Source organism: Aedes aegypti, chromosome 3, assembly GCF_002204515.2.
Source record: "Aedes aegypti strain LVP_AGWG chromosome 3, AaegL5.0 Primary Assembly, whole genome shotgun sequence".
In the NCBI taxonomy this organism is placed as follows: Eukaryota; Metazoa; Arthropoda; class Insecta; order Diptera; family Culicidae; genus Aedes; species Aedes aegypti.
Genome location: NC_035109.1, coordinates 390024545 through 390049638, shown reverse-complemented (window position 1 = coordinate 390049638; position 25094 = coordinate 390024545). Strand labels below are relative to the sequence as shown.

The window sequence follows — 25094 nt, the reverse complement described above, 5'->3', positions numbered from 1 at the left end:
TATAGTACTAAATTCGGTTTTTCATCTACAGGGTGTCCGCAAATTATCCGTACAAACTTTGAAGACATGTCTCTATACAAACAAGCATAATAAATTCAATATTCTTGCATGGTTTCAACCATTGGCTTATTATATTCATAAGAAGTAAGTTTGACGCATTTCCGAACTCAAATATTTGTAGAACCAAGCCAATTGTGTAGAGGTGTCTTAAAGAGAGTTGTCTTTCGTGCTTAATGACGGAAGAGAAATGTCCGTAGAACTCACTGGATTTGAACCGTATAATTTTCTATTTCCAGTCTAACTTGAAGCCACTAAACTGTAGGTTACTTCAAATAATAATAGGACATTTGGATTCATCTCTTTTAGATTTTAGGGATAACACATCTCCAGTATGACTAGCGGCCCTCAGGAAAATCGTCTCCGAAAAATTTAAATTTGCCTTTCTCAGTAACAAGCAATCAATTCGAAATTATTTAAAGTTGTATTTTGTGTTAGCATATAGATGTATTATAAAAGATACATGGACATTGATTTTTCATTGTTTTCAATGCGAGATCCTCTTTCGCATATTTTGCTGTTCGGATAATTTGCGGACACCCTGTACTTACACATTCTATGTTACGTTTGGCACTTTGTCTCACCGCATTTTGTTTGACAAATTTCTGGGCAAACGCTTGCTAAGAACTAATCATAATTTTTTTGATTTGCTCTCGTTGGCGCCGATCATGGTAAAAAGCGATATTTAACGTAACAGGTGAGGATATAAGTGTGTGTCATATATGCAGAAGAATTGGTCAATTATATATGTTATATATTGTGTTTGAATCTGCTCATCAAAAATCACTTATTAACAAACACTTATTAACACTTATTGACAAACGGTCATTATGCCAAACGGGGTACAATCTATCTAATATGGCCACTGTCATATTCATTGGCCAATTTGGGAATTTCTGGTTCTGGTGACCTATACCAATGAAATTTTCAATGCGAGGAAAAGTTTTCTATTCAATTTACATATTTTTCATACATAATATGGATAGAAAGCTTCGACGTAATTGCAGTATATATGAAACTTTCCCAGTAAACACACGATCGTATATAAAAGAGCACAAATGTGGAGGCGTTATACGTACATTTTCCATGCAGTCTAATGGCGCATGTATGTATATCGCCTCAACTTTTGTACTTGTATATGCTATCGTATACGAGTTTGTGTTTACTGTTTTTAACATTTTCTCTTAGGCTTACTAAAACCGGTGTTTCTACATTAAAAAAGGTGCTTTATACAAGCAGCGAAACCAAATCAAGCTAGAAAATTTGTTTGATAATCAGAATTTAAGTAAGGGCTAGCGAGTGTGGGGATGCCGATGACCCACTAAAACGAGGTCATAGTCTGTAGAGTAGGGTGGGGCAAAAGTTCGACCCTAGTGGAAAACTCAATATCTTAATATCGGGTGTAGGTCGTTAGAACGAATGCCGTTAGGCCGAAAGGGTCATTAGACGGAAAGTGTCATTAGGCCGAAATAACATTTGATTATTCACTATTGTCTCAAAAGGCCAACACCTTCATAAGTGTTCTTTTCCTTCTTTTATTCAGAGGCTGTTCTTTCTAATTATATTTCACAGCGGATATTGTGGGCTTCTAGGTAATGTGAATTATCCTGATCTAACATCTAACAATTCTTTCGGCGGATTCCAGGAAATGCAAATTATCCTGACCTATCCTTGTTAGTTACCTATTGAACCTAACGATTCATTAGAACTATCGGCAAATTTCGGCCTAAAAACCATTTCGGCCTAACGACTCTTTTGGTCTAACGGCATTTGGCCTACCAACATTCGGCCTAACGGGATAGAATCCTCAATATCCTATTAATTTTATCTGATATAACTTGATATTGTCTTATGTGGAGAGAAAAACAAGAGATTTATTCAAATTTTACAATATTGCCAACAGTTCTCTAGCAATACAATGTACTTGAAACGATTGCAACGAAAACATTTGATAGAAATGATTTTTATTAGTTGTATATTAACATAACAAAAAAGAGGCCTGGGTTGGCTGGATAAGCATTTTAAAATCATAGTTTTTAATGTAAAAAGTTATTTGATCAAACAATATTTCACAGGTAGTACTTAAAATATCATAAATAAATACAGAAATATAAACATTTTCGTTTATTCAAAACATACTATCATTCTCGTTATCAAAGCCGTGCCCATAATTTCTAGGATACCTTTTAAGCTAAGTATGCTCAAGAAAAGTAAAGAAATTTCTTGACTGAATGGTTCGAGAAATTTCTTTCAGAGAGCCCCATTTTAAATGACATTTCTTCTCAACTACATACTGCGATCAGAAAAATGAGAATTTCTGGACCATTTCTGGGAAGAAATTTCCCACGCATCGAGATAGGCGATTCCTTTTCTTGTCAGTAGGAAACCAGTCTTTATTGACTACAATCTTGCTGTACAAACTTGTGTCAAAATAAAGACTGGACTCGAAAAAAATGAGACACACATAAATGATCACCGAAAATTCATTTTAAATCGGATACTTCTCAAATTTTTCAAATTTCTTCACTATCGCCCAAAACTTTTCTATCTGACGAAGTACTCGGCGGGTTCGCCTCCTTCGGAACCACATTAACGCCCTTTGCTTCGTACCAATCCATTACTGGCTTGGCGTAATGGCACAAAGTGAGATCCGGCCTGAACAACGTGGACTACCCTTCTAAAAATATGCTGTAAATTTATGTTTATTTTCATGCACATATTTAGAGCATCAAAATAAACTGAAATGTCAATGATAAATCGCTTTTTAATCAATCAATTGTTCTTTAAATTTAGACGATCATGTAACATTCAAGTACCTTTGGTTGAAAACCAAACGGAATGCAGTAAAAATAGATGAATTTTGTTAATTTTTACTCTAAAGAGCGAACACGAAATTATTGCGACACCAAAAATGTCATGCCAATTTTCTTATAATGTTCAGAATCAAACCAAAATTTTAGGGTGGTTTTATACATATATTTACTTCAAAAATCAAAAGAAAAGTTAATCGATGGAGCTTGAGTATAAAATTGAAGGCATTTTCGCTTGATGCCCTCCATCAATGTCTTTACAGTGTCATCCGGTACCAGTTTCTCAGTTTTTTTTTTCCATTTTCTTAACTTGTCCTTCTCGTCTTTGACTACCTTCTTGCTCTTCCGGAGTTCCCCCTTCATTATTGCCCAGTGCTGCTCCATCGGGCGCAGCTACGGACAGTTTGGCGGATTCATGTCCTTTTAGAATAGTAGCATGATGCCAAATCTGGCCAAAATAGCGGAGCTTCGTCGTGCTGCTGCTAGAACGGCAAAAGGCGCTTCTCGAGGCACTCAGATTTGTAGATCTCGCCATTTACTGTGCCCTTTGTCACGAAGGGCTCACTCCTCAGTCCGCAAAAGCAGATGGCCTGCCAAATGAGATATTTGGAGGCCAACTTCGACATTTTCTTCTTCTTAAATTTGTCGTCCACATCGAACTTGCTTTTGCCGGTGAAAAACTCCAACCCCGAAAGATTATATACGTTTCGTCGTCTTCATCACACAGTAGCCATATTTTGTCAGTATCTTCTCGTAGAGCTGCCGTGCCCGAGTTTTAGCCGTCGATTGTTGTCGATTGGAAGTTCTGTACCTTGTATGTATGTAGTCCAGCTCTCTTCTTTGCATTTTGGACCACTCCTGGAACCGCTTCATCACTCTGGAGACGGTTGAATGGTGAATGTTCATCATTTTTCCCAACTGCCGGTGCGACAGGTCAGGAAATTCCAGGTGTTTGGAAAGAATTTGTTGTTGTTTGTGCGTTGGTTCACCTCCATTTTCGTTGAATCGAAAAACACGACTTCGAGTTCGACAGCATGTAAACAATACACATCAATAAGAATGTGTGCAAAATTTGGTTGATTTTTACCCAATGGTAGAAAAGTTATGCCCTGTACAGCTTCCGCGCACGCAATTTTTCCACCATATTTTGCTTGTCAGTCTGGTTTGGCGCCTTCCTGACCTTGAAAACACGTATCCCAACCCGCTTCATGGTCTGCTGGACGAATCACTTCGACGAATTGACCTTTTTGGCCACGTCTCGGTTGGAAAGGTTCGGGCTTATCTTAAAGCACTGCCTTATCTTCCGCGCCTTCTTTGGGTACTCCGTTCAATTGTTTTCGCCTCCTGGAACATCTTCACAACGCGGGACACGGTGCAATGGTGGATTCCAAGCCTTTTGCTGATCCATCTGTGCGACTGATCAGGATTAACGATCACCGCGCCCAAGATTTGCTGCCGTAGCTGCAAATGCATCTTGAAAACTACTTGACAGATCGCGATAAAATGTTGCACGCTAAACTAGTATGACCAAAAATTTCATTAATTTTTACCCGCGCGATAAAAAGATACACCCAAAACAAAGTGTCGCATATTTTTAGAGTCCAATCTTTATTTACCGCTTTTTAGTAATGACAGTTTTAAAATTGATTGGTTTAAATGAACTTTTGCCCCACCGGTGGGGATCGAATCTAGTATGGGGCAAAAGTTCGCCTGCTGGAACATAAAATGTCGATACGTTTATTACAGGCATATTCAATTTGCATTTTTTCCGCGAGAACTTTTACCCCACCATGGGTTGAAAAATTTTTTCAAGCACCTATGCAAAAACTAAAACACCTCATGATTCATGTCTTGGAGTTCAAGATGATTCTGTTATCCAACGCCATTCTGGTATCCAATATGGTGGAACGGTAGCAGGATGGTGACACTTTCGGTTTGTGATATTCATTGGACACCTATGCAATATGTTCTCAGATAACATAAGATATTCCAAACCCCTGATGATTTGAAACGTTGGAGTTTTCAGCAAATTTTTTCTGTAGGTCAATTGACAATTTTTTGTAGGCTTTCAATTTTTTGGTCAGTCGATTCAAAAATCGCAAAGTAAAAAAAATCGTTCAAAAAATACCCTTATTTCAAAGATTTTCTGAAATCACGGTCTTATTCTCTCATCTGCCATAATGGATTCTAAAAAGTCCACTGTATTTTATTTCGAAATAGTCAAGCTATCAGTACTCTATAATAATCTGTAATTAGTACAGATTAATTTGATTACTATATATCGCTTGACGCCTTCCTTACAGTTAGTCATTTATCTATGTGTTTCAGCATCAGTGTACGAAATATTTCACATTATAATACGAATTGATCATTGCTGGCAATAAGGATAAATTATTTTCCTCACGAAATATATGTGGAACGTCAATTAAAGAATATTTTATCATGATTTCTCCCCATCTGCTCCACTGTGCAACCCATGCAGCCTCGAAAAACTCGAATGAACGAGCGTGAAAGAAAAGTAATTTGAAATTTTAACTTGAATTTAATTGAATCAAGCAGCACCAACCAGCGCAGGCATCTATTTGGAGCATTAACCGCCGCATGTGACGTCGACGACTACAACGACAACGCCGAAAAAAAGTAGCAGAGTGGCAGTGTGAAAAAATTCACTCAAAACAGAGAAAAAAAATCAATTTTCCATGCAATTTATTTTAAATTTGTGCAATAAAGTGTGGCCGTACGGTTGGAGCCGGTTTTTTGGTGATTGAGAGAAAAAGTTAATTCGAGAAATTGCAGATATTGCTCCCGCCATTCATCGATCGACTAGAAAAACCGGATGAAAACAGCAATAAAGCAAAAGCTTTCGTTTTTAATGCCAATTTCGTCGGAACGAATCGAAATAATCGGAAAGGGTCCGGTAGTAAACGTGAAGCAGTGAATGTACATCTGGTTGGAAACTTTTCTGATGTGTAAAATTTGTATTTTTGTTGGTGTTTGACCGTAGCGTGAAAATAGTAGCATTGACTGACTAAGCTGAATTGAAATTAAGTTCGATGAACAATTGGCGGAGTGGTCTTCCAATAGAAAGATTCATCCCATTGAAGAAGCTGAACTGAAAAGTGCATCTGTGTGTGTGAGTGATAAGTAAGTGTGGAGCGGTGCTGTAGGACTTAGACTATGGCACCTACCTCATGTGGCCCTGGGAGGCCACCTCCTTTACCGGGTGATGGCAGTGATGGCGGATGGCGACGCCGTTGGCGGTCTACGGCGAACCCGCTAATGGTAGTCCAAGGTTGGACCATTATGCTGCTGGTGACGACGATCCTGGCCATAGACCTGCCTGCAGTGAATGCCGAGAAAACAAAAGCTTGTAAGTATTCCTATGTGTTTCATTAGTATGCTTAATTTATTTCAATGACAATCATATTACATAAAATACCAATTCCCTCAAATTTTATTATCATGTTTTGAAACTTTGAAGATTATAAATTCAAAAGTTTTAATCTAGCATTTGTTTAGATTGAACGCCGAAAGTTTAATTCTCTTGAAGTTAAAATTCATCGAAGCCGAGAAAACTCGGCTTACGCAAAACCAGTAAAAAAAGTTAAATCATTAAGAGTTTTAAAATTGTACCCTACACCAGTGAAGCTCGAATAGAAAAAAAGTATGTAAGGTTTCTGCCTCATATCAAAAGCTTACGATTCGAATTTACTTAAAGCTGGAGTCAGCTGGTTAAAATACTAAACTACCAAATAAGATGAAATACACTAGGAAATTCTAATGACATTTGATTAGACGAGGCGTGATGTCTCTTTAGATATTCACTACAACACTTATCAAAATCGTATCAGAATTTTAAGTAAAACCATAGATGCAAAACATCTTTTGGCAATTTCTCATCATAATAGGCTGATTTTCATCACGGCAATCTGTCATGAAACGGCCTACTTCCCTGCACTGAAGTATGCAGTGCGGGAATAGTCATTACGCAACTGAAACCAGTGCTGTAATGATTCATTACGCAACGCTTTCTTATCACGCAACTGTTTTGAGTTGCGTAATTAATCATTGCAAATTCTTTTTTCAGAAATTGTTAAATGACGGTGAATGCATTCCGATATTATTTCTGATACCCTCAAGTGGTCTTCTACTAAATGGCAAAACATGTTGTACGTAAGTCGTTGCAGAACTCGTCGTAATTATCCCACTCGGCAAGCCTCATAGGATAAATTTACGACTCGTGCTGTAAAAATCATAATTCTGCAACTTGTTCCGTAAACTACTATTTCCGAATCGAATCATAGATGCAAACCATCTTTTCCCTAAGACCGAATTAACGGCAGAAACGTTTTAGTTGATTGCCTGATTGCACGGTAATCAATCGATATCAATTTGTTATTCGCTTCATCAGGGCCCAAAATGTTTCCAAATATGCCCATTCCTATGCGTAACCATAGCTGCGACATAAACCACAGCCTCTTCCCTACCAAAGCAAAGTCTAAAGGACAACCACACACTGCAGCACTACTGTTCGGTAAAACATTCCAAACACATGTGATCCAGCTGGATCAGAAAGGAAAAACCTCTGCTTTCAAGGTAAATTGAGTTTCTCCATCATCAATTGCGTATATTCTCTCGCTTCTTCTCGTCCGTCGTATCGAATTTGCGAGTGCTACCCATCCAAAAGACCTTCCGTTGAGGTAGCAGACATAGAGCTGTGCGCCGAAATATATTTGGCTGGTAGCGTGACATGGCCTTAACAATTTTTTAATGCCTATGTTCGTATAAGTTTAAAAAAGTACATTAATTTTTTATTATGTGTTCTGCGTTAGGCAACACTATCATTCTAATTTGGTAGAATTAAATAAAAGCTTTTTTTAACATTTTGTTAACGACATGCTACATTTCATTTGCTGGTAAAACAAAAAATCCTTTCCATATATTTAACATAACTTAACCTAAATATATAAAGGTGTTTCAATATATAAAGGTGTGGAATGTTAGCTTTGGGCACCTAGCAAAATATCAGAAGGAATTACGGAAGCAAATCCTGAAAGAATACGAGAAGTTGCTACCAGTGAATTTCTGTGTGAATTATTGTAGGAATTTTTGTGAAAGTTATTTATGGAGGTATTCTAGGAAAACTCCAGGATTTCTAGGGGAAACCAAAAGTTTGCTTTGGAGGAATGTTTTCGGGATTTGTTTGAGGAATTTTTGCATGGATCCTTGATGGAATTCTGGAAGAAATCTCCTGGGATCTTTTTTAAATTCGTAATATACTGAATATCTTTTCAGGTTTCATTGGTAGTTGAATGGCAGTTTATTCAGTAATAAGCTGTAAAAATAGTTTTTTTTTTGTTATCTGCATAAGCTGATATTCTGCTACCAAACCAATGTTATTTGGGTATATTATAGTTCCTACATAGATTCATGAAAAAACTTGTAGAAATCTTGATGGAATATATGGCGTATCTTCTCAGCAAGAATAACTGCAGTTATCCTCGCAAAATATTGTTCAAAGATTATTGCAATAACATCTTAAAAGAACAGAAAAGTTCTAGCATGAATATGTGAAGAAATAACCCAGACAGAATTGAAAAACCTGAAAAAAAAAATTTTACATGAAAATATATAAAAAATTCTAATTTTTTTTTTAGAAAGTTTCATATATTTCCATGTAAAAATATGTTTTCTAAGTTTCATTTTTTTTTCTGAAAAGTTGAAATCTTAAGCTTTCATTCCATAAAAAAAGATTGGAAATCCGTTGAGCTGTTCAAAAGTTATGATTTTTAATTTTCAAAAAAATATATCTCAATAGCTAAAAAACCTACATCGCTGAAAATTTGACAGTAAACGTATAATTTACTGAACTTTCAAGAAAAAATGAAAACAGCAATGGCCCCTTTGGTCCCGAGGTCTTCAAAACACGAAATAACGGAAATTATTAAATTTTGTACATGTAAAAATAAAACAATTTTTGTGAAATTCTATATTTTTCCTGAATAGTCAAAATCTTAAGCTTTCATTTCGTCCAAAAAGATTGGAAATCGGTCGAAGGGTTATAATAATAAAGGGTTATAATAAATAAGTTATAATTTTTCTAAAAATAAAAATTAAGCAAAATCGCGATTTTTTGGTCACCTCAAACAAAAAATCCATAAACACGTGTATCCTTATTTCGGATAAGGAACAAAATAGCAAATTTTCACGGAATTCGGTGACCCACTAGATCGGTTTTTCATGGAATAGATGAATTATTGGAGATGTTCCCAAAATGGTTCTTGAAAGAATCATAGGATAACATAGGCGACAGTTTCTCACGCATATGGAAGAGGAAACGAATCTTTGGAGAAATTTCTGCAGGAATCCTAGAGGCAGTCGTCCTGAAGAAGTTCTAGCAAAAGCTCTTAGAAGAATTTGTAGACATATTCTTCAAAAAAAATCTTTGAGAAGTTATTAGAAAAAAAAACCGAACAAATCATTATAGAACTGCTTAGAATTATTTTTCAGACTTTTAACATAGAATGTACTAGAGATATCTTTTAGGGGTCGTCCATAAATGGAGAAGCATTTTATATTATAACACATAATTTTACTAAAACTGTTTTTTGAAACAAACATGTATTGAGAAGCCAAAAAAACTTGGGAAAGTATAAATTAGTACCGTAATCCGGGGGCAAATTGATCAGTGGGGCGAATTTGATCAGGTCGGTACCAAAAAACATTTCCTTCCAAGGATGCTGAAGGTTGCATGGCACAACATGCATGATGCTTTTGAACTGTTTCATTTTTATTGGGGTCAGTTTTGTATAGAAATATTCAGAGTTTTTGAACTTATTTTTGATATCATACAGCATAGCAAATACAGGTTTTTGCTCATAAAACCGTTTAATCTCGAATAATGTGCTTATTTCAAAGGAAATTGCCTACATTTAGGCGTATTAAGCAGATTTTCAAAGTTTAATTTTGCAATAAACTGATCAAATACTCGAGTTATAAGAATTTAGACATCATTTTCAGATTCAGGAGACCCAAATTTAGTAGATAGGGAAATTGTTAATTCTAAAATCTGCTTTGTTATATGGTGATCAATTTCGCCCCAATGTGTCATTTTGATTTTTTGCTATTAGAACTATTTTTAAGATATGCTAAATATTATTTCATGACAAATCGATTTCATAAACTGATAAAGATCAATGGAGTACTGGTTTTGCAGAATTTTTTTTGACAATATAAGAATACTGAAGCATAACACAACAAAGAGTTGTAAAATAATGATCAATTTGGCGCCGGATTACGGTACTGGATTATAACAATAATGCGTTTTTTAAGCTTAAATGTGGAAATGTTTAGGCGTCTAAACATGGCTTTTTATCGATATTTTTGAAAGTTTTGAAAGTTTGAGTTCTGACGTTTTTTTTTCGAATTTATAAATCGGCATTCAGAAGAGGTTAAATCATTCAACCATTTTAAACATAGTTCGATAAGTTACAGTCGACTCTCCACAACTCGATGGATTATTCGATCCCTTCATATTTCTATACACCGTGTTCTCCGATATTTCCATAAGTGGATATCTCCACTCGTCGACATCACGTGAGAGATAAATTTCTCTCCATTACTCGATATCTATTTAAGCATCCTTTCTACTCTGGGAGACTAGGATTATGTTTTGCTTGGAGATGAGTAAATACTTGCAAGTTGTAATTAAAGTTGGAAAACATGGAAATAAAAATACTGATTGTTAATAAAAACAACACAAGGCTGATACAAATATTAAATTTCTTTTATGTCCGTGACCACTTGGAAGGTTCGAGGGGGGGATAAAAATAAATAAGGAACAAAAAAATAAAAATGAAAAAAAAGTTTTTTTTTCGAATTTTTATTTTTAACGATAGTTGTTAAACTTTTTTCAAACGTCCTCTGGACCATTATTTTACTTGTGTTTTACTTCAAAAATTGAAAAAAAACCCAAATGATGTTAAAGAAATGATGAATCTTTTTTTTCTCCCCTTCAAAATTTTCGGATTATTGAAGGGGCCCCCCCCCCCCCTTTGACATAAAAGAAAATTAATATTTGTTTCAGCCTAATTTTCAAAATACTTCTTCTTCTTCTTTCTGGCGTTACGTCCCCACTGGGACAGAGCCTGCTTCTCAGATTAGTGTTCTTATGAGCACTTCCACAGTTATTAACTGAGAGCTTTCTTTGCCGATTGACCATTTTTGCATGTATATATCGTGTGGCAGGTACGAAGATACTCTATGCCCTGGGAATCGAGAAAATTTCCTTTACGAAAAGATCCTCGACCAGCGGGATTCGAACCCACGACCCTCAGCATGGTCTTGCTGAATAGCTGCGCGTTTACCGCTACGGCTATCTGGGCCCTAAAAAAAAAATACTACTCAAAATACTACAAACAAAATTTTATTGTTTACTTATAGAAGTGATCGTGAAATTATTGGAAACACAGAAATGTGCCTTTGATTTCAAGATTGTTTGTGATGGTCTAGGACAGGACGTGACAGCTCAACTAAGACTGCCCAGTTGTTTTTCGGCCGATATCCTTGACGATACAAAAGCCAGTGCTACCAGTATTCATTTTAAGCAAATCTTGTGAACAAATTCAAATATCAATGCCCATAATTTGGTTGTTTCTTGCACGCTTCATTCATATAGTGCAATAGAGGATGCTTTATTTTTAAAAATTCAGGTTTATATTAGAAAACGGCAATACTTGTAGAGAAAATTGACACAATTATCATTATATTGCTCTCAATTAAGTATATTTAATTGATTTTAGTATTGTAGGAGCACATGCGGAAAAGTTAACATGGAATATAAATGGATTTAAAACAAAAAGACTTCATGAAAAATGTTCAAACTTTTTATGAAACTTTAATTTATGATCTAGCAACACGGCCGGGCTAACAACAAAGTGCCCTGTTGAAATCCAACTCAACGATGTGAAAGTAGGCCTTTGCCAAAACGACCAATGAGAAGTGGTCTTTTTTGACAGGCAATTGGTTTCATTTTTGTACTGTGACCTGTCACGTCTTGTCTTAGGTGATGGTATACTCTATAACTCGATAATTCCATAAGTCAATGGAGAGTCGGCTATTTTAAATTGTATTGAATGATAATAAATCTTCGAGCTGTTTAGTAGAATACCTTTAAGTAGATAAAAACCGAATTTAGTACTATACCATTTAATTCCACTAGAGTTTGTATCCTTTGACAGTTACGCGTATTTCGACCTCAACTGTAAGGCCGTCTTCAGTGTCGACTAGTCGAGTCTACTACACGACACTGAAGACGACTGAATGGTTTACTGCGTGTTAGTGACGTAAATATTCAGTATCTATAAGAATGATGTGATTAGTACCAGTTAATAGCAAGATCAATTTAATGTGTGGTAATTATTTCAATATTTTACATCGAATAAAAAAATAGTGCGTGAGATTCAGCATGAATCAAGACATTTTGCTGATCTTGACAAGGAAAAAAATTGAGTCGAATTCTTTACTTAGTTCTCTAGTTTGAAAAAGCAAGGACTAGGATTCTGATGCATGGACAAAATCGATGTAATTTCTTGGCTTCATCAAGGGATCAAATTTTGACAGATAAAGGCGCACTCACCACACTCTTCGAAGGGAATAAACCTCTAAATTTGAATCCTTTCCTGTGATGAACAATATTTTTTGGATTAATAAAGGTCAGTGTCCAGGATTCGAAGCATCCGGGCAGTTCGAACCAACACGGTATTCAACAGTAAAAACACAAATTTATACAATGTTTTGCATTTAAGAACTATCAATCCAATTGTTCCAATTGTCGCCGTCAAATGGAAAAAGTCGTCGACGAAACTGAAAAAAAGAATCGTTTTCGCTGACTTTTTTGGATTGAAGTTAGTCGTAGATTATTTCGTCGATGACGACATGACGGAGTTATTATACTGAACGACTGTGATTTTATTCATTTGGTCACCAGTCGGTGACAAATCTAGCAATTGTAAGCCCTGCTGTCAATTCATTTTTGAGCCTCGAAAAAATCAATTGGTTATGTAAAATATCAGTGAAAGAATTGCTACATGGTGGAAGTCGAGGAAGAATCCTAGGCAAAATTTCTGGAGAAATCTGTGGACTAATACTTGCGCAATTTCTTGGATGAATGTCGGAAGAAATTTTTCATAGAAATCTTGTGGAAAGATATGTCTCTTCTGCATTAATTCCTTCAATAAATTCAACTATCGTATATTCAAGAAATCAGATAGATTTAACATTTTTTTATGTTTTTACCGTCAAGCTACCATTCACCGTGCATTTAAGAAAAATTTGCACTTCAAAAAATTATATAACTTTTCCAAATAATTTGAAGCGTACTAGCGTACTACGTAGCGTACAATTATATAATCATTCAGGAAAAAATCTAAAACTAGTGATGCATAACTATAAATCACTCAAAAATTATGTTTGAAAATCTCATGTTAAAGTCGCCTCGTACCGTTCTATGTCACCATTTACCGAGCACACTAGTGCACCATTCACCGTGTGTATAGATTTCGTCATGATTTAATTTTGTTTCTTGAAGAAACGTTGTTGATGGAGCAACTATGTTTGCCAATAGTGAGCGCACACATTTTTAAGACTGTTCAAATCTTCATTTACAATAAAATCTATAAAAAGTTTAAAAATTGGCTAAATAATTATTTTTTCATTAAAATCGTTATAGGAGGTTTGACTGTATTGTCCAAATCATTCCATATTCACTCAAAAACTAAATATGAAGTAGTTTAATGATGGTATAACAATAAATCTAATATTACCGAATTATTTCATGCCTTTTACACTAATGCACGGTAATAGGAACCATACATACTGAGAGGGTTCCATTCACCGTGCAATTGGGTTTCGACTGAAACACAATATAAAATTCTAATTTGCATAAAATCTCATTGCTCATACGATGAAATACATCTTACTAATTGTATCCACAATAAAAATTTGTTGAAATTTTGAAAAAAAATCATACTCTATCGTTAAAATGAAAAATATGAATTTTTGGTGTTTGGTTTGGTGTGAAAAATATTATTTTCAAACAGAATTCACATGATTTTTACTACATAAACTAGGTTTTTCAAAATGCTTTGTGACAAAAACTACTTCATTTCATCTGTTTCATGTTATTTAGCTGACAAAAAAATAATTTGTGAAAATTGTATGAATATTCTGTAGGAATTTGTATATGTGCACGGTGAATGGAGGCCGCACGGTGACTGGTGACTTAACGGTAATTCTCCAAATTTTATATCAGAGACGTTGATGATTGTCTCGTGGAAAATTGCTCGCTTAGACAGCTTGCGGATGATGCCGTTGTTTCTGTAACAGGACCAGGGGCTGATGATTTGCAAAGACCACTGCAAGATACTTTAGACAATTTGTCTACTTGGGCCTTGGAGCTGGATATCGAATTCTCTCCGGAGAAAACTAAGTTGGTTGTCTTTTTTAAGAAGCGTAATCCTGCAAAGGTATAGCTTCAACTCATAGGTAAGGAGCTTGCTCAGGGTATTTCACACATGTATCTAGGGGTCTGGTTCGACTCTAAATGCACCTGGGGAAAGCACATTAAATATTTGTATCAGAAATTCCAGCAACGAATCAACTTCATGCGTACACTCACTAGAACATGGTGGAGAGCCCACCCGGAAGGTCTGATAAAGCTATATCGAACAACGATTCTTTCGGTCCTCGAATACGGTAGCTTTTGTTTTCAATCCTCCGCGAGAACACACACTTCAAAATAAAAAAAAAATCCAGAACTTAATTTTTAGAAAAAAAAAACCCTTGTGGAATCCCGGGAGCTATGTGTGATTCAAATTAATAGATGACTTTTTGAAGAAAATCCCGAAGATGTCTTAAGAAGAATCTTTTAAATGATTCTTGATTTACTTTCTACAAGAAACGGTGAAGGATCCACTGGATCATTTTTAAGAGAACTTCTTGGAGAAATCCTTATAAAAATGCTCAAAGTGGTGCCTAAATAATTTCCCGTACATTTTCCAAATTTTATTAACTATTTCGAGCTGAAATGCTTCTTCACAGTAAAATACAACACCGTTGGCGTGACGTGTAATGGATTGACGGCGGCTCCGTACCGTGGCGGCGCACAGGTCTAAGTAGACACGATCGGGCCGAGTTGCTGCAGACCTACAGAGGTATAGCCTTGTGCAATTATGATTCTGCTCCGGATGTGGACCTACCGCCATCCATCCATCCATCCATCCATCGGTGGCATAAAATGACAAGAAAAGCACCTCAAAGACCTTCCCCGGAGATTGTCGTCAGGGAGCTTTTCCATCTTCTATATGCAAATGACGACCAGGTCGGACACGGTCACCCAACCGGCACAGGTGCCCATTCTGAGGTTGCTTTTGCTTTGTCTTTTCCCAATTCCAAGCAAACAGTGAATATACTCAGACTAACTCAGCCAATACATCCGTCGTCCGTTCGGTCCTTTGTCTGCATTAGCTACCATTTAGACGACAGTCAGCAGAACACGGATTTGACTGTATGGAACGACGACGATGAAGATGACAGGAACGACAGTCGACTGCTGCCAGGTGATAGGTATTGCTGGCTGCGTCGTTTGTTCGACGGGATTTTTCGTGCCTCTTTTGCGGAATCAGACTTGGAATGAAGAAGGGGTGATTTGAAGCGTGCTGCATATGTGCTCCTCTCATGCTGGCCGCTTTCTGAATTTAGAGTCTTCCGACAGGAACTACCCAACAATAAAGTGGAAAAGCACACACACACACCGGCACAGGTGGAAGCTTGTGGCAAACGTTTCGTTTTCATGAATGTGATGTGGTTTGGTTGCCTGGGTTCTATTTTGTTTCGGTTGAAAAAGACATGGTCGTATCAGGGTAATTTGAAGATTTGGTCCAGACGACATTGTTTTGTATGTTAAGAATCTTTGAGTGATATATATATATATATATATATCAATTCTTCAATAAATTGCTCCGAAAATTTCTGAGATGTTCCTCATTCAAATTAATCGAAATTGCAGTATGAACAATGAGCATACAGACGATTTTGAATTATCAAGTTCTCAGTTTGTGAATTATCTTTAGATCCTTCAGGATTCCATTAATCTAAACTCTTTCGCAGAATTATTTTAAATCGTTATTTAAAAAGATTCTTGCGATAACTGAATCTTCTTTCAGAAACTCGTTCAGATATTATTTTTCGTCGTCCTACTGCTTCATCAAAAAATAACTTATTACATCAGAATGTATCTGCAAATATTTCATGATCTTGAAGTGGGTGATCTTTTGGTGTGGGCATTACTTTTATTTTTGTTGTTACAAAAAAAAACTTCAAATTTGACTTTCTAATCCAGGTTAGGGATGAATCGCATTACTTACTAAGGTGAATCCAAATTGTTTAGCTTCAATTTCCATTTAAAAGAACTCCTTCCCGTGACAACTATGAAAATGCAGATGAATTCATACTCGCTCTTTAGTAACAATACTACTAACATTCCCTCCATACATACTAACATTCCTTCCCTTCCCCGATAACCATAAGGACGTCGCTGAGGCCGTTACTGGCTTTATAATGTTTGCAGTTCTCGAAATTGCATATTGTAGATGGTAAGCAACTCCCAAGCTTCGTCTGTTGGTTCCTTGTGTAATTTTGATTGTTCTGATCAATCTCGGAGTAGCAACTACGAATTGTACGGTCATCAGTTCTCTCATGATCTCATGCACAAACAGCAACCATAAGCTGGAAGGATGATATTTTATACCAAGAAAGTTTTAAAATTGCAAAAGCTCTAGAATCGACCGTTGAGACAAACATTTGCTTGACATGATTTCCCATATCACCTACTTGATACAACACTGCATTGTAGGAATGCAGTTGCCGTATGCACTCCAGGGAAAACAGCAGCCACTGCACTGCTTTAACTGGTTGCAAAGAGAGAAAAATATACCCAGCTCGGATACATGAAAGATCATCAAGGATTTCTTATAATCTCAGTCTAAGCTTTCCATTTGCATATAAATTAGATAATGGCGGTTTCCGTTTTGTTTCGCTATGATTGTGCTAGTTGAAGACGCTTGAGAAATCTTTTTTTTCTTCTATTTCCATTCAAGGATCGTTCGCTTCGATTTCCAGATCGATATGTACGACGGTATTGACAGATTCCGGTTCAATGTGACTGATATGGGTTTGCGTTTGTTGGACTTATGTGCTAACAAAGTGAACATCTTCCATCAATTATGTAGCTATATCGATCAAAGTTGATTTGCGAAATTGTTACGTTTTCTTTGTTCGTATATTGAGCAAACATAGGGACACACTTGGGATCAGGAAAGTTAATTAATCATATTTGCTGCTGAATATGGCCGTACACACTTACCAGCCGGAAGTTTTGCTTTTTCCTCTGATGTTTATTGAGCGTACAGAAAACATTGACAAATCACCATGCGTTCTCCACCATAAAGAGCATCCTATGGATAAACTTCCAAATGGACGGGCATTGGTGAGTTCTTTTCTATTTTAATTTAACATTAAAAGGTGTCGTTTTGATCCCACTAGAAGCTTTGAGTAAATTGAAAAAAATCATTAAATACAACAACTAGGTACCTAGAAAGTTGTGAAGTATTTCAGCAGCTCGCAAAAAACAGCTGACCGCATGCTCGTACTAGACTAGGCCGGAAATCAAATATTCACGATTTTCAGTCCGATGATTTTCGTCGGTGCAAATTGGTGTGATTTATTACATTTTAATTATGTGTACATCTCTCGCGCCATAACCGTCGTCACCAGAGAGGCTTTTGGTGGATTCAATTAACGAGTTGGGCTATAAATATCCTGAGCCTCGACGTTTCCTCTGCCCACCACCTCAGAATACATACTGTTTGAAAAGGGGTTTCTATGCGACTTGTTTGTTTGTGGCTCCAGCGCGGAGGTCGTTCGCATCGTCACATGCGTATAAATAATCAAAATTTATGTAATTTAAAATAATCGCATTCGAATGAGCCAAGTATCTACTTACTGTGAGTCGGCAGCACAGCTATGTATGGTTCAAGCAGACTGCGAGCCATTATTTTTGCGTATCAAGATTGAATTTCCGTTCAACTGGATCAATGGAATCGTACCGTTTATCATTGGATGTTGTGAGTTCTAAGTGTGGTTAATTTATTACCTTTATTATGTCGAACAACCATGCAATCGCTTTAAAGTGCGTGGAAAGGTAAAAGTTTAAAAAGAGAGCAAAAACTTTCATTTCATCCTGTTATTTGAAATAAAAGATTGACTTCACTCCGCATGTAGCATAATTAAATGGTCACTGTTGTTTCAGAAACTAAATCTAAAATTTATTTAATTGACGACAACATAACGTAACATAATTGTTTTCAACGCATTTTGTGTTGTACTGGTGAGCTCGTTTCATACTTTTTAAACTCTATATCTCAAATGAGCATGAGCAGACCGTGCAATCCGTAATTGCAACTCCGTGATTGCAGGAGCAAGCGACGTGATCAAAGGATCAAACACTACTCTTGCTTCGCAGAGAGGAATTTAATGCAAAAATATTTGTTTGTATACCTGCAAGCAGATTACTACTGGATCAGTTCAAACAGAGGTACAAATTGTTATAAAATCCTTTCGGTGGGCCAAAAGAAAACCCTTTTCCACACAACAGCACAGAACCCCATTCTCGATTCCATTGTTGCCCATCACACTAGCCATTGTTGGGTTAACACTAGCTACATCCCATACACCTGCGCTGGAAACTGTAATCAACTGGAACGGTTTGTTAGTTTATCAAATAACACCGTGTAGCGAATAAGCACTAATTAAATTCGAAGCTCTACAATTACCCCTTTCAGCGTCGAGTCAGCTATAGTCGATTTACACTCCACTGTGGACTGAAATTAACGCCGGGCATCACCATCAGCACGCCACAGTTGAAACCCAGGGGCGGGAAAGAACGGTTGAACCTAAATAAATGGCCGGATTTGATAGAGCGGAGGGTCGCTACATTGCGTATGCAATGGGTTCTACCTACAGGGCGGGTGCTTATTTAGAATAGAAGGAATATGAAAATTCGAAGGCGGCGGTACAAAAGAACGCAATTATGCGTGCTGGCCTCCAGGGAGACAAAAAGGATCGTGCTGGTGGAGCAAAACTTTAAGATTGTGTCAGAAGTTTTGAGGTTGCTGAGGGATTTATCGGATAATGCTTCATCTTTAGAAGAAGTCGCAGTAGATATGTTTCGGATCTAGCTTGTGAAAATCTTTGATCTTCATTTAGTGTTCAGTGATTTGAATTTATACTAGAAACAGAAAATTTATATATTTAAAGTCAAAAGAAGATGAAATTTTCTAAACTAATGAAAACTTCTAGTGCAATATCTGGATTAATTTGGGACCATTAAAAATCAAAAGCTTCAATCAAGTGGTTTCTGAAAAAAAAGATCATAGATAGTTCTGAATATCCCCTATTTTTGCAATGCCTTTAATTACTATTTTATGGATTTTGAATAGTTTTCAGAATTTCCGCCAAAGATTTTATAGCTCTACAAAGAGTATAATATTACGTTTCTAATGCCGCATCGATAAAAAAAATTGGTACATCCGAGGCTGAGAATATTAGACATGGTTTTTGAGTATATTATTGAAAAATGTCGCAACTTCAAGTAAAAATGTAGTTTAAAAAAATCAAGGAAAGTTTTTTGTCAACACAGCTACGAGCTTAGATTAACTCATAATCATTTGAATGAGCCATAGAGAATTACAATAGGGTAACGACTGTTTATTTCGTTCTTAAACGCTAACAGTTGGCGCCAGCGGCAAAAAGTACAGACAACAACCTTTCGAACATCAAGTTTCTTTCACTGACCGCCGAGCGACGACACTGTTGTTTGTATTCCACCAAATGATCGCGCTACGCTGGATTCTCAAATTTTTTAAACTTTCAACACAAGCGCATGGAAGAATGGTAGTCGAAGAACTGTCAAAACGTATGGAAAATAATGAAAAACGTAAATTACTTGCAATTAGGAACCTGGAACAAAAAAGTAGTGATAAGAAAAGTGTAAAGTGAATACATAACTTTTTGTGTTTAGTTCATCTTCCGTGGTGCTTTCTTTGCTTCAGGATTTCGTTTTTACTACCACTGAAAAAGAGCCATCTATTGGCTTTTCAGTTTTGAATATCGCCCTATTAGACGTGTAATCAGAGAGATATGGATAGAACACTTTCGTATCCTTTTTGGGAGGTGAACCCAAACTTTTGCACGTAAGATAGCAGAGCAGAGTATCCACTCCAAATTAAACCACTGTATGGTAAACTTGTCGCAATTAAATGCAAGCGGAACATCGTTGATTCCTTCCAACCTATGAAGCCTATGTTTATGTGCTTGGAGCCAACCCTCGCTTTATAGGATTGTGACACGGAAGTCTGTTTCCCAAAATGGATGCTGTAACAGAATCGATGACTAATATTTATAGCACATCACTGCTAGACACACGAACCTATGAATGGTGGTGAATTCGATGATGAATGGCGCTGTTTTTGGTGAACGTTGTTTTGCTACAAACTTCGTTATAGAGTCGTGCTTTTGTTGCCGTCTAAGTGCCGTCTATTATGACGCCAGACGTTGAACGAGTGACGAAATGTGGACTGGGAAATGTTATGCACTGAGCTGCACAGTAGGATAATATGTTTGAAAAACGGTCTTTGTTATGATATTAACAAAGTTTGAACTTGGTTGCAGGTTCAAGTTGGTATGTTTTAATTCATTCATTTATTTAGTGAACATTTAAACAGAAAACACTGAATCAACAATTTCACGCCACAATACTCGGTTTGTGGCCGCATCGCTCGCCATATTGATACGCACTTGATCCGCCCACCTAGCTAGCTGCGCTCCATGCCTTCTTGAACAAACCGGATCCAAAGCAAATATTATCTTTGTAGGGTTGCTGTCCGGTATTTTTGTAACATGCCCTGCCCATCACATCCTTCCAGCTTTGGTCACCTTCAGGAAACTGGGCTCGCCGTAGACTTGGGCGAGCTCGTGATTCATCCTTCGCCACCACACACCGTTATCCTGCACACCACCAAAGATCGTCCTGAGCACCCTACCTTCGAAGACTCCAAGTGCTTGTAGGTCCTCCTTGAGCATCGTCCTCGTTTCATGCCCGTAGAGGACTACCGGCCTTATGAGCGTTTTGTACATGGTACATTTGGTGCGGGTGTGAATCTTTTTTGACCCTGTCGCGTTCGGCATGTACTTTGTCTTGGACGCATTCACCACCAGTCCAACTTTTGCTGCCTCGTGTTTCAGGCGGGTGTACAGGTCTGCCACCTTTTCAAATGTTCGGCCGACAATGTCCATATCATCAGCGAAGGAAACAAATTGACTGGAACTCGTAACAATCATACTCGGTTGATGAGCCCGGCACTCCGCATAACACCTTCTAGCGCAATATTGAACAACAGGCACGAAAGTCCATCACCTTGTCGTAGTCCCCGGCGGGATCCAAACGAACTGGAGTGTTCGCCTGAAACCTACAATTTTGCATACCGTCGTCGCTCTTAAAAGTCTCGTGAGCTTCCCGGGAAAGCTGTTCTCGTCCATGATCTTCTATAGCTCTACGCGGTCGATACTATCGTATGCCACCTTGAATTCGGTGAAAATGTGATGCGTTGGGACCTGGTATTCACGACATTTTCGGAGGATTTACCGTACAGTAAAGATCTGGTACGTTGTCAATCGGCAGTCAACGAAGCCGGCTTGATAACTTCCCATGAATTAGTTTACTACAGGTGACAGATGATCAGGCATAATACTTTGTAGGCCGCATTTAGAATGGTGATCGCTCGAAAGTTCTCACAATCTAACTTGTCGCCTTTCTTGCAGATGGGACATATTACCCCTTTCTTCCACTCCTCCGGTAGCTGTTCTGTTTCCTAGATTACGCCTATCAGCGAGTGCAGAAAAATGGCCAGCCTCTCTGGGCCCAGCTTCGATACCATTTTTAGCAGCAGCTTTATTGTTCTTGAGCTGGTGAATGGCATCCTTAACCTCCCTCAAAGTGGGGACTGGTTGGTTTACATTTTCCGCGGTACTGACGAAGGCATTTCCACCGTTGTCCCAACCTTCATTGCTTGTACTCTCAGCGCCATTCAGGTGCTCGTTGAAGTGCTGCTTCTACTTTTCGATCACCTCACGCTCGTCCGTCAAAATGCTCCCATGCTTATCCCTGCACATCTCAGCTCACGACATGAAACCGTTGCGGGATGCGTTGAGCTTCTGATGGCACTTCCGTGTTACTTGTGACCGGCACAGCTGTTCTATCTCCTCGCACTCCTACTCTCCGTCTGCCTACATTCCTCATCGAACCTATTGTTCCGTTGACTCCAACGTTGCTTTAAGTTGCATCGTTGATGACTGCTTTCGGTGTACTCTAGTAGTCCTCAAGATTGTTTCTTGAGACCGGCAAAACTGTTTCATCTCCTCGCACTCAGTCTTCTCAACGCGGCGTTTTTTTTCTCCCGTAAAAGGCCGGTCTGCTGTTGGCGTTTCAGTCTGTCCACGTTCGCCGGGTCACTTAAATGCCTCTAGTAGCAAGTCCGCCAGAAGTTTCTCCAAAAATTTCAAGATAATTGGCTTTTCCCGTGCTCCACTAGGAATAACTTAGAATTCCCTCCGAGCATTTTACCGAAGTTCGTCCGGAAACTCTTCCAGTGTTCCTCCAGGATACTCTCCGATTTGGCTAAAAGAAACAATCGTAAACAACATCGCTAGTGAAAAAGGGCCAAATAATAAAATCAGATTAGGACTACATATTAATAATTTAAAACGCTTAAAACGCTCCTCGATAGTTTCCATATCATGCTAAAACACCAAAAAATCATTTTTTTTTTGCAATTTAACATGGTTTGAATTGAAAAAAATAGAAAAAGATTCAATAACTAGAAAATTGTATAATCAACAAAAAACTAATGCGCCCATATTACGTTGTCAAGAAACATGTGTAATTTGACAGTTTTCCGAATGAACGTCGCATTTGTCTCGGTTCATTTCTCCACTCGCTGAAGAAATGAATCTGATCAAAATCGAGTGACAAGGTTCATGCGACAACGAAGTAAGAAATGTCATTTCGACTCACGTGCCGCGCAGAATAAACACTAATGAAAAGTATTAGTATGACACTTTATGTCGAAGCTATTTTCGTTGGAATCGAGAACATTTGAGGCTTCATATTTCAATAATGATAATTGAAGTGATTTTGGCAGCTTACCAAAAATCTGTTCTACGATCACTGTTTGATGAAGTTATAACAACTTGATCACTTATTTTTCTGTATACTCTATATTTCAAATCATAAAATCTTATACAGGATCTCCATTAACATTTTGCAATCAAGTTCCAACTGCAATGATGTTCAACAGTAGTTTGGATATGGATTTCCTGCTTTTAGATGCAGCTCTCTCTTACTTGCTATAAACATTGAAGTTCCTAAGAGTTCCGTTCGATTTTTTGTCACTCATAAGCATACTTTTACTTCTTAGCAGCCTCTTCTGTTATTTACTATTACGTCCCCAATGGAGGTCTACCTCTCAGCTTTTTTCTATGGGCTCTTTTCAACAGGTGCAATGACATTTAGTCGAATGACATTTGGTCGAATGACGTTTAGTCGAAAGTACATTTGGTCGAACGTACATTTCGTCGAATGGACATTTGGTCGAAAAGAATTTAATTGCTTTATGAATCATATGAAATTTGGTCGAAAGAGCATTTGAATAGAGATTTGAAAGATTATTTTACGGAGTGACATTTTGTCGTTTACTTAGTTATGCGTATTTTTTTTTTCAGACTGATTTCACGAGTTGTATGAATCGCGACAAGCTGATCATAAATGGAAGCAACTCAACTTTTGTCACTTCAGTGTACTCTTCACACTCACCACATACGTTGGAAAAAAACACGGTTTTTTAGTGTGACTTCTTTTTTTTAACTATTTATCAACTTTTTGTTATTCGAAGCTGTCTACACCGCCATCTTATTGTTCTAGGAATATATTTTAGCTGGTTGTTACAATAACCTGATTCACGATGAGTAGAAAAACGTATTACCAGGGCAGGCAATCGTCAGATTCGTCACAATGCGATGACGAAATAAAAAACGACATCGTCATTCAGTATAATAACTCTGGCAGGTCGTCCTCTCGTCATCGACAAAAGAATGCACGACGAACTTCAATCCCAAATCGTCAACGAGCAAATTGAAGTGAAGTGAAGTCGGGTGTTGAATCACTGCGTCCAATTAACTTGCCAATGCTAGCCTGTGCTGGTAGCAAAGCTCAAAGCTTTGAGCCAACCCTTTTCCAGTAGAGAAGCTAGGCAAAATACAGGACGCTTTGATGCTTACTGACCTTAAAATGGCTTGCTCAATTTTCACCACCTAATTAAAAATTTTCAATCTTGTCGCTCCCTTGCGACGCCTATGCACCTATTCGTTTCCATCATTTGCTTCTATAGACTCCCTTTAGCTTTGAGTCGCATGACCGCTATAGCCATAAAACAAAATAAAATAAAACAATCACGGTCGATACCTTCTCCTATGTATAAATTCATAAATAATTTGTGACAGATGAAAAGAAATGCGTAAAAATTCCTCAAATTTAAGTTTATCCCTAAATCAATTTGAAGGAATTGTAGTAAAAAGTAGTGTTGTATCATTTGAAGTTCCAGAAGAGTTTTCCATGTGAAGAAATACGGAGATAACCAGTAACAAAGTTTTCCAATTGGTTTAATCAATTGTATTCGGTTAACCACAACTTCGTACAAAGCTGCTCTAGAATATGGCATCAGCAGAAGTTCGCACCTCATTGCCCTTTCCTATCAATTAAGCTGACCTGAAGCCATTGAAAGGTGTTTGCTCTCAATTCCGATTCCAAGTTTCAGCTACCAGAAATAAAACAACCATAAAATAACATTAATCTGTACGTTTTCTTTGCTCTTGATCCAACTCCAGACAATGCTACTATTCGTTTGTGACATTACCTTTGTCATTTGAGTGTAGTCAGTGCCCATAAACCAGATGCATCCTATTTTTTTCCCCTCCTAACGAGTTGTGTATGTTGTTCTAGGACGAAACTTACTTGTATGTCACATCTTGCAAGACACACTCTCACAATCAGGAACA

The 25094-nt window shown here is 37.4% G+C and overlaps 1 protein-coding gene across 9 annotated transcripts in view; it reads left to right on the top strand.

Annotated features, from left to right (window-relative positions):
• The window catches only part of LOC5568949, a 279330-nt gene that overhangs the window by 70159 nt on the left and 184077 nt on the right, over window positions 1-25094 (top strand). For 6 of the 9 annotated variants that reach the window (XM_021854088.1, XM_021854087.1, XM_021854086.1 and 3 more), the window contains exon 3: window positions 5427-6237. In XM_021854088.1, the coding sequence (XP_021709780.1) occupies window positions 6045-6237 (193 nt within the window). In that variant the 5' untranslated portion in view covers window positions 5427-6044. Of the gene's footprint in view, window positions 1-5423; window positions 6238-25094 lie in introns of all 9 variants that reach the window. The other 3 variants (XM_021854089.1, XM_021854093.1, XM_021854094.1) reach the window with 1 other exon arrangement.